This window comes from Otolemur garnettii, unplaced genomic scaffold, assembly GCF_000181295.1.
Source record: "Otolemur garnettii isolate 467f Iridium unplaced genomic scaffold, OtoGar3 scaffold00012, whole genome shotgun sequence".
In the NCBI taxonomy this organism is placed as follows: domain Eukaryota; kingdom Metazoa; phylum Chordata; class Mammalia; order Primates; family Galagidae; genus Otolemur; species Otolemur garnettii.
In genome coordinates, this window is record NW_003852407.1 from 27,197,168 (window position 1) to 27,211,087 (window position 13,920).

Genomic DNA, 13,920 nt, shown 5'->3' on the forward strand with positions numbered 1-13,920 from the left:
AAAAAAAAAAAAAAAAAAGGTCAAACCTCAGCAGAAGATGCTATAATGTTGAAAGGGCCTGTCATTTGAAAGAGGGCTTCGTGGGTCAAATATTTCCCAGCTGTTTTTTGGACTCCCATGCTTCTAGCCTGTTCACGTTCACTGGTCAACATGACAGGCAAGGAAGAGAAAATGGAAGTATTTCAGAAAAAAAAAAATACCATGGGACTTTCCCGGGAGTGGTTAAATACAATAGTCTAACACAGCGATCCTCAACCTTCTTAATGTGTGGCCCTTTAATACAGTTCGCAACCCACAGGTTGAGAACTGCTGGAATGCAATACTATCCTAGAATCCTAAGGATAGAAACTCCCTAAGCAGAACTTTGGTGCTGTCAAGTTCAGAGCCAAAATGATCTGCGGAATGACATGCAGCCCACCCTCAGTAACTGCATTCAGACAAAGGTCATGAAACAAAGCTGATGGAATCCTGGAAGAGTGTCCTTTATTGCTTTGGTTTTGAAATCACTCTTCTTGGCACAGATATTCTGAGCCCTCTTCCAAGATGATTCAGAGGGTCGCCAGGGTCATCACTGAATACTCCCTCCTGTCTCCTTAGCCAACTCCACTTTGCCTGCTGAGAGACAGGAATGAAGCCATGCGATCTGGAGGTGGAAGGAGTGGGGGCGCTGACCTGGTGGGTGGGCTTGGATGGACACGGGGTGGCGAAGCTCTGCCCAGGCCCTGTGGCTGACAGTCTGCGGGTCTCTGGCAGCCATGTGGTGCCCACCCACCTGGAAGTGTCCATTCCTGGGGTTGCTGAGGTCACCTATAGACGTGGCTCATATTTTCATATAATGACAGAACATTCTGGGGAACATTTTAGGCCCATCTCATGCTCCTGTTAAAAATCCAAATACAATTACATTCTTTGATTTTTCTGTATCATCCCAGACAAAGCCTTCACAGCTGTTTGCTGAGGGCATGGCATTAATTCAATAACCATTTATCATGTCTCATCAAAGTTTCCATTCCAAGCTACCCAAAGTAACTCTTTCATACTTTTTTTCATTTTCATAACTGGAAAAACGCCCGACTCCTTCAGGTCATCTTGGGTTTTTGACAAAAAGCAGCATAAAATGTTGGTAATGAAATGTCGAAGTCATTGGCCCAAAACTGGATGGGTTTACTGCAGTTCTCCATCTGCTGTTTCCAGGGACTCCATCTTCCAGTGCCATTGATTGTGCAATTAATTTCATGTGGAAACACCCCTTGTGCTGATTCTTTAATTAAAGCACGCTCTGAACACTTACATGGACCTTGAAATACCATTCAAAGAAAACCATTTTTAATAAACCCTGTCGGGGTTCTCAGAAGGGAAGAACGTCATGGGGCAAATTTTTAAGTCTTTTGTTGGTTACAGCTCTTACAGAGTTTGTTTAGAATAAACAAACTTTTGTCAATTTTTCACCTGGCAATCATCATCAAACACTAATCACCTCAAGTTGTGACGGTGTGGTGTGAAGGTGGGTGTGCACCTTCTCATGGTATTAAACACGGGTGTTTTACCCGCCCTTGTACTTGGCACCACCTTTGAGGTCAGAGCACTGAGTTCACTGCACCACCCCAGAGTGATAAAAGAAAGAGGTCGTGCTGACCCATCTGAACCTGCACTAAGCAGGTAGGCACAGCGCACAGCTTATTAGGAAAACATAACATTTTCAAGATCTTCTTGCCAAAGAGAAGACTCCTAGCACCGACACAACTACTCACCTGCTTGTTTTCAAGATCTGCCTCAAAAAGGAGACAACTTTCCAATGCAAATAACAACCAGTGTTCCTAAGGCACATTTGCTAGTGGTTCTGTTACAGAGGAACCCCGGGGGTGGGAGGATTACCTGTACTGGCAGCTGTATATCTCCACCTGGCCTGCCAGGGCAGACCCGGGGCCCTTCACGCTCACATCAGCCACAGACATCCCGGCTGCCTCTGTGGAATACTCGACCACGACCACATAGTGGCCAACCTGCGGCACACGCAGCCGCAGATGCAGTTCCACCTGTGGGAGAGGCCGAGCAGACAGACCGTCAACCAGACGTGAAACACACCAGGTACACTTACGCACACAGTGGTGAGACGAGCGCAGAGCAGGCACCGGGAGGAAGAACTTCTCCATGCCTTCTGGGAGGGATGTTTCCGAGGCAGGTGCCAGATAAAGTACACGGTGCCCTGTCCAGTTTTAAATGGGGACAACCAACAAACAATCCTTCCTTGTTTATCTGCATTTCCAGTTCTATGGGGCAGCCTGTCTTTTTATTTTCTAAATCTGGCAACACTACGTTGTGGCATAAGGTTTTCTATTCTTTCCACCCAGCAATGTTTTAGCCACTTGTTTCTCAAAATAAAAGACACACTGAAACTTGAAGTAAAAAGGAATTACCAGCGGAGGGTGAGAGGGATGGAAATGTGCCTTGAGGCTCATTAACTGTTCTTTAAAAAAGAAATTTTAAATTATATGAATGGAAATACTATAGAAGTGGCACACACACGCACACACCCCTATTGGGGATAATGACTATGACTAGCTCGGGTTTTCTACTTTTTTTTTTTATGTGTCTTCTTGTTTGGTTTTATTAAATCATGACTATGCATTGATGCATTTATGGGACTCAGGGTACTGATCTATAGACGATATGAACTGATTAACAGATTTCTATACTTTGAAACCATTTTCATGGCCTGAATGTGAATACCCATTTTGTTTTTTTATGAAAAACTAGATCATGGCAATCTGGGATGCCTTTGCACGGCTATGACAGAGACCAGGTGGCCTGTGAAGCCCAAATTATTTACTGTCTGGTTCTTCACAGAAAAGTGTCTCCTCCCCTGAGAGCACCTGTTGGTTAGGAGCTTGGGGTCTGGAATCAGACTGCCTCCAGCTGTGTGATCTTAGGTGTGTTACTTGACATCTGTAGGCCTCAGTATCCGCCTGTGTAAAAGAAGGGTACTAACGGTACCCACCTCCTAAGACTGCCATGAGAGTGAAATTAATTCATACATGCAGAGCTTGTATAACTGTATTAACTCATAATAAGCATTATAAAAACATCAATTAAATTATAATTATTGCTTCTTACCATAACTTCCTTTATTTGCCTGATGATATTTCATATGCCTTCATCAGTACTGACTGATATACTTCATTTTTCTAATGGCTGCCTAGCATTCCGTAGTGGGAATATTGATGGATTTTTAGGTTGCCTCTATTTCCCCTCACAACATATAACACTATCTGATCATCATCATGTATATATCCTTATGCTAATATTTCTGTAAGATTCCTAGAAGTGAAATTGCTGGGTCAAAGATGTGTGTATGTATTTAGTACCTGAGCTAATAGAAGAACTTCATTTCTTGACCGAGGAACCCACATTAGCTTAATTAAAATGGTCCTCCCCTTCTTGACTTCAGGAAATTCACATTCCCTGTTCCATCTGAGCAGCTCTAAACTATGAAACTGCTGTTTTCTACAGTGATTTTTCTATCACTTAAATCATAGAAAAACTTATTCTAGTAAAAAAAAAAAATGCAGATTATCCACACCAATTTTGATGCCATATTACAGAGTGCCACTGCCACTGGTCCACGTGGAGAGGTCATTGCCAGCATTGGGCATCTCCAAACAAGGGCTCGGTGGTCTTTACTCCTCCAAAAAACACTCACAGGTTAATGATGTATCAGGTTTTCTCCCAGAAGTTATAATTGGCTGCAAGTTCTATCACAGCACTCTATTACAAACGTCTGCTATTTTCTCCACTCTGATTCCTAAGGATCAATCTTGGGGAAAATTGCTGGCAGAGTTTAAAATACATTTGATGGTAAAAGCTGGTTTCGAAAAACTCAGACAAAAGAAAAAACAATGACAAACAGAAACTTCGCTGCTGTTTTCAGTTATTTATCTTTTAAAAGGAGACTGTTAATAAAACCACTGTCAAAGTAGAGGAATCTTTCCGGTTTTGTGGCACAGAACTGCACTCTGCTAATTATAAGTGTTCCGGGTTAAAGACACAGAAGGTGGGCTTATCAAATCTGTTGCTTGCATAAAGCTGAGAAGGATGACTAACATGTCCAATGTCAAAGTGAGGATTCAAATGATTTGGCCAACAACATTACTGAATAGCTTAGTCTATACCATATCATCAGCTGGCTGATGGGCACACGATGGGAAACGAGGCAGACATGGTCTCCACCCTCAGACAAACTTTAACTAAAAACTTGGATAATTAGACAAATACTGTGTAAAATTACACGTGATAAGCAGAGGTGCGGTGGAAACGTGTAGGGCAGGGGCCCGAGCTGGTCAGGAGGATGAGGGAGAGGGGAAGGCCTCACTGAAGATGCAGCAACTTAGCTGGGCATGGAGGACAAGGTGCAGATAACAGGGCATGAGGGGAGGGAACAGCATTTGGGGAGAGGGAACACCCTGAAATAGGAGGCTACACTACAACATATAAGGCTGTAGTGTCCCACGTACTGCAAGTCCAAGAGCCTGAAGGCAGGCCAGAGTGGCCGGGTAAGAGGGAGCAAGAAGGGCTCTGATAAGATTGGGAGGTCGAAGGGCAGCTTTACAAGCCATGTTAAAATAGTCTCTGTCCTAAGAGCACTGAGATGCTATTGTAATCTTTTAATTGTATGTGTGGGGCACGGTGGTGAAATGTTCCCATCAGCTGTGGTGTGCTGACTATAGTATGGAGAATGAATAGGAAGGGGCAGTGGGCAAGAGTTGATGTGGCTGAGTTAATTCTGAGATTACTACAGGATCATCATGAAAAAGGATGGTATATTGGACAAGAGAGATAGGAGGAGATTTGGGGACACAGACTCAGGATGGATTGGTTTGGGTAGGGGGAAAGAATGGAAGAAGCGAAGGATGACCCAAGAATTCTGGTTTATGCGATGAAATGGATGGTAGTAGCACAGACTTAGGGAATATCAAAATGGAATTTGAGGTGGCTTTGAGACATCACAGAAGTAGTGTCAAGGTGGAAGGTGGACATGCTGCCCTGCAGGTGACAGGAGAGTGGCCTGGGCACACCAACTGGAAAGTTACCCACGGGAGCTTGGAGTCCCACAAGCTCCCCAAGAATAAGAGCGCTTGGAGAGACAGTACAGAGAAACGAGACAAAGCCTAGGACTGAGCCTTGACAAAGTCTACCATTTCATGGCTAGACAGAGGAGGATGTACCTGCAAATGATATTTTGGCAAAGTATTCACAGAGATAGAAAGAGAACCAGACCACTCTTAAATCATAAAAACAAGAGAGTGTTGTAGAACATAGAGGAGGGTTCGGCAAGACCTGAAAGCTGATGAGGAGTTAAAGAAATGAGGACTGAAACGCACATTAGATTTAGTGGCAAGAATATCATTGGAAATCTTGACAAAAAAGAAAAAAATTTAACAGAGTGGGATGTGGGAGCCAGACTGAAGTGGGTTGAGGTGTGAGCAGGATATAAAGAATTAGAAACAGGGGCGCAAACAATTCTTTGGAGAAGATTTTTTTGGGAAGGGGAGAAGAATATGGAGCCCTCATGGGTTGTAAAGAGAGGTAAGGGGGATTTTAATAAAAATAGGTTAGAATTTAGCATTTTTTTAAAGACGGGTGACTTCCAGTTCAGCTGACACATTCATGTTTGCTGTACCTCTTCTGCTCCAACACACAGCAACTCAGGATAAAACATTTTAAAAGAAAAAAATACATTTGGAATCAAAAGTAAATGGGTGATAGAAAAACTCAAAATGGCACTGGGGCTTAAGTCACAGGCCTGTTGACCTCTGGATCTGGAAGTGGGCTATTTTGGTCAGTAGTTCAGCTCAGGTAGAGTAAAGAGAATTAAATATGCTCCATAAGAGACAGTGGCCAGATCCTAGCACATTTTTTGAAGCCAAGGATGAGGATGCCATCCAATCATGAAAAGAAGCTAAAAAACAATATTGTTCTCCATCTGCCACATGTTTACATGGATGGAGCTGGAAAATATTCTTCTTAGCAAAGTATCCCAAGAACGGAAGAAAAAGTAGCCAATGTACTCAGCCCTACTATGAAACTAATTTATAGCTTTCATAGGAAAACTATAACCCAATTTTAGCCCAGGAATATGGGGAGAGGGGAGAGGGAGGGGAGGGGAAGGGGGAGGGTGGGTGGAGGGAGGGTGATTGGTGGGATCACACCTATGGTTCATCCTATAAGGGTACATATGAATCTCTCTAAATGTAGAATATAAATGTCTTAACACAATAACTAAGAAAAAGACATGAAGGCTATGTTAACCAGATGAAAGTATTTCAAATTGTATATAGAAACAGTACACTGTACACCATGATAGTATTAATGTACACTGCTATGATTTAATAAAAAAATTAATTAATTAATTAAAAAAATTAAAAAGCTGTGGAATTTAGAAACCAAAGATCAAACACATGACCTCAGGATGGAGAACTGAGACAAGCCATCCATAGCATCTGAATCTGTGCTATTCTCAACATCACAACCACAGAGGAAGCACATTATAATGCCGGGCTCAGGCCTGAGGCTCCAGTGGATTGATTGGGTAAGACATTGCAAAACTACTAGGCTGAGAAAGGTGTAGAGAAAGAGGACAGGGTAAAAAACTCTCATCTAAAATAAACCAGTAAGCCTGCAAACACAATTTAAAAACATATAAAGAAATCCAGAGGCCAGTCATGATGGCTCACATCTATAATCCTAGCACTCTGGGAGGCCAAGGCAGGTGGATTGCCTGAGCTCAGGAGTTCAAGACCAGCCTGAGCCAGAGTGAGACCTCATCTCTAAAATTAGTCGGGTGTTGTGGCAGGTGTCCACAGTGCCAGGTACTTGGGGGGCTAAGGTAAGAGAATCTCTTGAGCCCAAGAGTTTGAGGTTACTGGGATCTATGATGCCTCTGCACTCTACCAAGAATGACAAAGTGAGACTCTGTTTCAAAAAAGAAAAAAAAAAAGATGAGTTCACTTCAGATGAGATAAATTTTATGGAACAGTCTGACAAAGACTTTAAGTATACTGCAGTCCATGATCTGAAATGCCCAAACTCTGAAAAGGAAATCTGTTTTATAACTTTAGTGATGGTAAAACCTAACCTAACCAATCATTTGCTGGCAAAGTCTCACCTGCACTGATATGAGTCTACGTGAAGAGTCTTTATGTATCTCTTGGTGTGCCTATTCAGGCTTTTCACTGGGGCAAAGATTAACCTATTTGACTACAGGGTGTTGCTCCAGACCTCACCAAGATGTTCTCTTTTTTTAAAAAAAATCTTAAAAATTCCAAATTCTGAAATATACCTGGATCTGAGGGGTTTAGGATATTCAAAAAGATAAAAGGAGTGACTTCCACTCATAAGTAAGTGAAATTTTGAAACAAAAACTGGTAGGAAAAGATTTTAAAAAGTAAATATGAGAAAGAATTAATCAGAAAGTTTTAAAATTAAAAGTGTAAATTAAACTGAATGAATAAGCTGAATAAATTCCAGGCCAGAGCTAGTGAAATAAAATATTTATGCATGGTAAAAGAGTCTTGAGAAATTTTCCCAGAGAGCAGCACAAAGAACCAAACATATAAAAATAGGAAAGAGCAAACGGCTAACTCTAAAAGAAGTGAGCTTCTCATCCATTCAACTATTTGACAGAGGGTTAAGTAAATATACAACAAGGATAAGTTAGAAAGAATTCTTTCGGCTTGGCACCTATGGCTCAAGCGGCTAAGGCGCCAGCCACATACACCTAAGGTGGTAGGTTCGAATCCCCAGCCCGGACCTGCCAAACAACAATAATGGCTGCAACCAAAAAATAGCTGGGTGTTGTGGCAGGCGCCTGTGGTCCCAGCTACTTGGGAGGCTGAGGCACGAGACTCGCTTGAGCCCAGGAGTTGGAGGTTGCTGTGAGCAGTGAAGCCATAGCACTCTACCCAGGGGGACAGCTTGAGGCTCTGTCTCCAAAAAAAAAAAAAAGAAAGAAAGAATTTTTTCACAGTAAGGGAAACTAGATCAGTTCCAAGGCCTCTTCTAATTCCTTAAGTATCCGAATTTTAACACAAGGGTCTGTAGCAGCACTGTCCAGTAGAGCTTTCTGTGATGGTAAAAATATTCTATAATCTGTGCTAGTAGGATGGCCACTGGACATATGTGATCACTGAGCTCTTCAAATATGGTTAGTGTAAATGAGAAACTCATTTTACACCACATTTAAGTTTAATTAAGTTTATACAGGTTGAGGTTGAATATGTCTTATCTCAAATGCTCGGGAACAGAAGCGCTTCAGATTTGGGATTTGGGATTTTGGAATATTTTCATCATACTCAACAAGTGAGCATCCCAAATACAAAAATACAAAATGCTCCAATGAGCGTCTCCTTTGAGCAAAACTCAAAAAGTTTTGGATTTTGGACACCATGGTGGCATATGCCTATAATCTCCGCATTATGGGACGGCGAGGAAGGAGTATTGCTTGAGGCCAGAAGTTCAAGACCAGTCTAGACAACATAGTGAAACCTCATCTCTACCAAAAAAAAAATTTTTTTTAATGAGCCAGCCATGAGCCACCATACATATTGCTATGGCTCTGGGCTAAACCAACAATGAGGACACCTTTTGATGAGTCATCAGCCTCATTTCCTGGAGGGTGGCCCTTCTCTACCATGCCTCCCTGTTGTCTAGGAAACACACACAAACACACACGTAAACACATACATGTATGTGTATCTGTGTGTGCATTTTTGAATATATATATATATATATATATATAATGTCTGTGTCAACCTACACCTAGATGCCTGTGTGTAGGTATGTGTACACGCATACAGAATAGACAGAGAAGAGGACATAAACTTGGTATTAGAATGGAAAGGAAAGGCCATTTTGTTTTTCTTTATGCATATCCACATTGTTTTACTTATCACAAGTTTATCAAGCTTATATTAATTTCATAGAACAAAATTTCTAATAAAATTAAGAAATATACATAAAATTCTTGAGCTGCTACCGTCCAAAGGAGTGTAGTTTACAAAAATGTGCACACCTAAAATATTCAGTTAAAATTAATTCCATGTATATTATATTTTACAAAACTTTATTCTTTTTTTTTGAGAAAGAGTCTCACTCTGTCACCCTGGGTAGAGTGCTATGGCATCATAGCTCACAGCAACCTCAGACTGTTGGGCTCAAACGATCCTCCTGCCTTAACCTCTCGAGTAGCTGGGACTACAGTGGCCAGCTAGTTTTTCTATTTTTAGTAGAGACAGGGTCTCACTCTTGCTCAGGCTGGTGTCCAGCTCCTAAGCACAAGTGATCCTCCCATCTTAGCCTCCCAGAGAGCTAGGATTACAGGTGTGCACCACTGTCCACTCAGCCCATTCATTTTACAAAGTTAAACCCTCACATAAACATTTTCCATAAAGGTATAAAATAGAGACCATTATATTAAAAAGTAAAGAATGAAAATACAGTGGAAACTTTATTTTCATTGTCTTCATTGTGAGGTGTTGTGTTCTGTGTTCTTACTGTTATTTGATACACCATATTTCTAACTCAAATCTTAGATCGGTATAGTCTTAAAACTGGTTACGAGGCTCAAAAATCTCCCGGAAGAAAAGTAGGGCCAAGACCTGTGGTAACCTGTCCTCCAAGCTATGAGGTAGGTGCCCTGGGGTGTAGCAGTTCCAGATTCTAAGCTCAAGGAATTCAGCTGTTACAAATTGCTTAGCCTAAGGGGTTGAACAGTCAGGGAATATGCTGTCCTTTTAGGGTAAGCTGTGCAGGCTCTGGAAGCCGTTCAGAATGAGTCTCTCTGTCTTTTAAGAGAGATCTTGCCCTGGTTCAGGCAGAGCAGGATGCCCCACTTATACATCCAGGTGACCAAAAGGATTCTGTGGTTGCCCACATCCTCGGCCATGTCTAGAAAGTGCTCAGAGGACAACCTGAACGTGGCTTCATGTAGTGAACACTAGGCCTGACCCAAATCAGAGGACCCAGCTAATGGTAACACCTCTGCGAAATTCTACCAGCTTCCCTTGAGTTCGAGAAGCAACTGCAACCAAGAGCTTTCAGCAGACACAGATGGGAGGTAGTAACGGCTCTGATGACAGATAAAAAAGGCTGTCCCACCTCTCCCCCGCTGAGGTCCACCATGACCGGGTGTACAGGTGTGGGCTGTCTCAATGCCAAGGGTCTTGGTTTTCCATCCAGCAGAAAGTGTCTGGCCTCACAAGCCAGAGTACAGGGGAACCTGGTCACTGGCACATGCTGGTAAAGCAAGCAGCTGCAACAACAACAACAACAGTCACAACTGAGAACACGGACCAGAGCATCAAGGTGCGTCCCAGCCCGTCAGTCATTCAGCTCACTCATTCAGCATTCCTTCCCCATACTCTTCTTCACAGTCAACTACAGAAACTTTCATCAACATGAAGATGGGAAGAAACAAGGGTACAAACCCCAGATTCTAGTTTAAGCTCTTCCCCTTACCCATGCATGACCCTGAGGGCGTTACTTGGGCATGCGTCAGCATTCCCACACCCCAGGGTGGTGGCCATTCCTAAACCAGCACTGGTGTGCCAAGTGCTTTGTGATTCTTACTTTAAGGACACAGGTAAGGTACAGAGAGAAATCAGAAGTAATTATCCAGATGGCGGGGCTCCTGAGGCCTCTCATGAGCCCCTGCATTAAAGGCTCCTAGTTTAGAGGTCCCCAGTGACATGGCGCTGCACCTGCTGTCCCATACTAACTTTTCCTGGGGAGACCCTGCAGAGGCACATGGCTCTGTGACCGGCAGCTGGAGGGCGGATGCTTCATAGTAGTCCCTGGGGAGTAGCACCAGGTAATCCTAGGAAACAAAGACCAAAAAGACAATTATTCATTTCGATGGTAACCCTCTGCTTTGGTGAAATAATATTCAAACATCCTAGTTAATAAATGAATGCCCAGGGGAAGTCACTTGTTAAAGTCTCCATCTCCACTGCCTTGTTCTTCATCCTGACTCACCGAACACCCAGAGCTCATCATCAGAGGTTCTGTACACACTGGGGAGAAGCTCCTTGGTGTAAGCGGTTGTGTTTTTCAACTCTCAGGAGGAATTGTACTGTCTCTTCCAGGTTGTTTATTAATTCAGATATTGACGAAGATAACAAATCGTTAGCTGGTCCAACGTTCTTTGGACACGGCTATTGTCTTCATCGGTAGGGAAGTTTGCACGTGGATCACGTCTCATAGTTTGCTACCCCCACACTCGAGCAACACTCAGCTGGCACGGTATCAAAAAGTGATGCTTTGTGATCCTGGTGATTCATGGACTGGAACTGGCCTGCTGCCTGTCCCCGACATCAGAGGAAGAACATGTTCCCCTGAGCGTGCCAAACGAAGCCCACAATGGAAACTCAGCTAAGCAGCTCTTCAGGAAAGAGCAGAGCTCCAGGCTTCTGAGATGTGGGTGACTGAGCGCTCCCAGGCGTCCTGGCAGCCCCATATAGCTGCAGGAGGAGGAGGGGAGGGGTTGTCTGCCTTGACTGAGAAGAGGTTCATACCTGGACCTCAGGGAGAAATGTACGGGAGGGGGAAAGTAGGAGATCGTGGCTCAGGGGACTCAGAGTGAGTTTTCATTTTAAAGTGGTTACTGTTAAGTTTTCCCAGGTTGGAACTACAGGTCCTCATTACTTTGTGGCCCCACAGATCTTACAAAGTAAAGGTTAATAGTAAGTGTTCAATAAAATATGTAAGAGAAAATGAGATCACCCTACGGACGCATGCGTGTGTATTACTACACAACCGCACAGACTCAATGTCACTAAGTAACTTCCAGGCCTGAAGAGGAACTTCTACAACATACGTCTTTCCCTTAGCCCAGCTTTGTGCCCAGTGTTAGCACGAATGGAATTTCTCTCTTCCTCTAATGTCGTAAAACATCCTTAAACTTTTTAGCACAGTAAAGCTTTCTACTAAGAAGATGCAAGAGGAACGGGGACTTCTTGTTCTTCTTGCACAGTCTTGAACGGGCCGCATAAACCTCCACGTTATCTTCGTAAGATCCCAGATTTGGAGAGGACATAGCAGGGTGAGTATTGTCCCTGCCGTATGGAAGAAGAGACTGAGGCAGGATTGGAATTAAAGGACTCGCCTAAGATTCGCTAACATGACCGATCAATGAAGTTGTGCCAGAAAGAAAACTTTATTTTTTCGACTCCAAGTGCATGAAACCAAGCTTTCCCCAAAGATTTTATTTGGAAAAGACCTTGCTATAAACGAAAGCAAGCCTTACAGCACACATCCAAGAGGGCTGTCTCAGGGAACATTTTCATCTTTCTGACTCGGCAGCTTCTCTGGCTATTATTCCTTTCATGTTCACAGACACAGCCTGTTCTTGATGAAGAGGGGTTTGTGGAAGACAGTCTGTGGGGACCCTGCTGCCCGGGCCAAGGTAGAAGAGAGCAGGAAGGGTGCCACAGAGAAGCGCTGGCTCCTGCGGCCTCTTCCTCTCTTCCCATCATTGAGAACTGCACTGAAATTAGGGGCTTCTCATCCTCCAGATCAGTGGTTCTTAAACTGTGGGTCGCGACCCACAGGAACTGTATTAAAGAGTCACGGCATTAGGAAGGTTGAGAACCGCTGCTCTAGATTCTTCTGACGTTCTTCTGGACAATCCTCAGACAGGCTTATGTTTTAGGTGCGCTTCTGATTCATGCTCGAAAATCCCACATGTGCTTTTGAAGGGCAGGGTGTGTGGTCATGGAGGTTTTGCATTTGTCTTTCTGAGATTTTTTTGTTTGTTTATTTCTGTCCACGAGAAGCTAGTTGGAAGGATAGAAAAGATACTTCAAGTTGGTTCCGACTGTCATCTGAGGGAGAATGTCACCACAGGTTCCTTGGGTGGTTGCTGTGCCTACAACCACGATTTGATATCGGATGGGCACTGTGGGTCCCAGTCTTAGACGGGACCATCTACAAGGTGGAAAAGCCCACAGAGCTCTCCATTCAGAGCTACGTCTTACCAGGAGGACGCCTTCTGCCTGAATACAAGCGATCCATGTCCCCGGTGTGATGGAAAACGGGTCTGCAAAACCATTTCCTGGGACGGTAACAAAAGCTGGCTCCCTACTCGGCAGGAAGATGATCTCTTTGCTTTGAGCAGCACCTATCAGAAATGCAGAGAACTGCTTAAGGCATTTTCCTTTCAATCAGTGTTAGGATTTTAGATATTCAGCTCTGAACACTTGGTTTACCTTTTAAAAAGCTGAAGGTGGTTTACTGGTCATAGGTACTAATCAGATATATTGATTTTTTTTAGTTATGTGTATATATATGTATAAAATAGACTACAAAGGATGTTAGCAGTAGCTAGCTATGCTGGGACTATGAATAATTGTTTAATTTATTAAATAAGTAAATATATTAACACACATAAGCTATTTAGGAAAGTTCCTCGCACACAGTAAGTGTTCTATATTACATTAGCTACTTAATTATTTTCTTATTTTTTGTTTATATGTGTTTTTTGGAGGGGGGGAGATGGGGTCTCACTATGTTGTCCAGGCTGCAGTACAGTGGCTATTCAAAGGTACAATCGTAGCGTACATAGCAGCAAACTGCTGGGCTCAAATGTTCTTCCTGTCTCAGCCTCCCAAGTAGCTGGGACTACAGGATATGTGATTTTAAAATTTTAATTTATACGAATGAGCATGCATTCATTTTGTAATAAGAAAACAACTGGTTTTCTATTTGTTTTCTGGACACAATGTGTTTTCTTCAGCATTAAACAATAAACAAAAAAGAGAACCTGGTCTCAATGCCTGTAGTTCAGCAGCTAGGGCACCAGCCAAATACACCTGGGCTGGTGGGTTTGAACCCAGCCCAGGCCTGCCAAACAACAATGACAACTACAAC

At 43.1% G+C, this 13,920-nt stretch overlaps 1 protein-coding gene across 1 annotated transcript in view; it reads right to left on the bottom strand.

Annotated features, from left to right (window-relative positions):
• The window catches only part of LAMA3 (laminin subunit alpha 3), a 245,007-nt gene that overhangs the window by 113,431 nt on the left and 117,656 nt on the right, over window positions 1-13,920 (bottom strand). The window contains exons 21-24 of the mRNA XM_012802016.2: window positions 13,029-13,171; window positions 10,773-10,870; window positions 10,153-10,306; window positions 1,876-2,036 (exon numbers count right to left, since the gene is read on the bottom strand). Coding sequence (XP_012657470.1) covers window positions 1,876-2,036; window positions 10,153-10,306; window positions 10,773-10,870; window positions 13,029-13,171 — 556 coding nt within the window. The remainder of the gene's footprint in view (window positions 1-1,875; window positions 2,037-10,152; window positions 10,307-10,772; window positions 10,871-13,028; window positions 13,172-13,920) is intronic.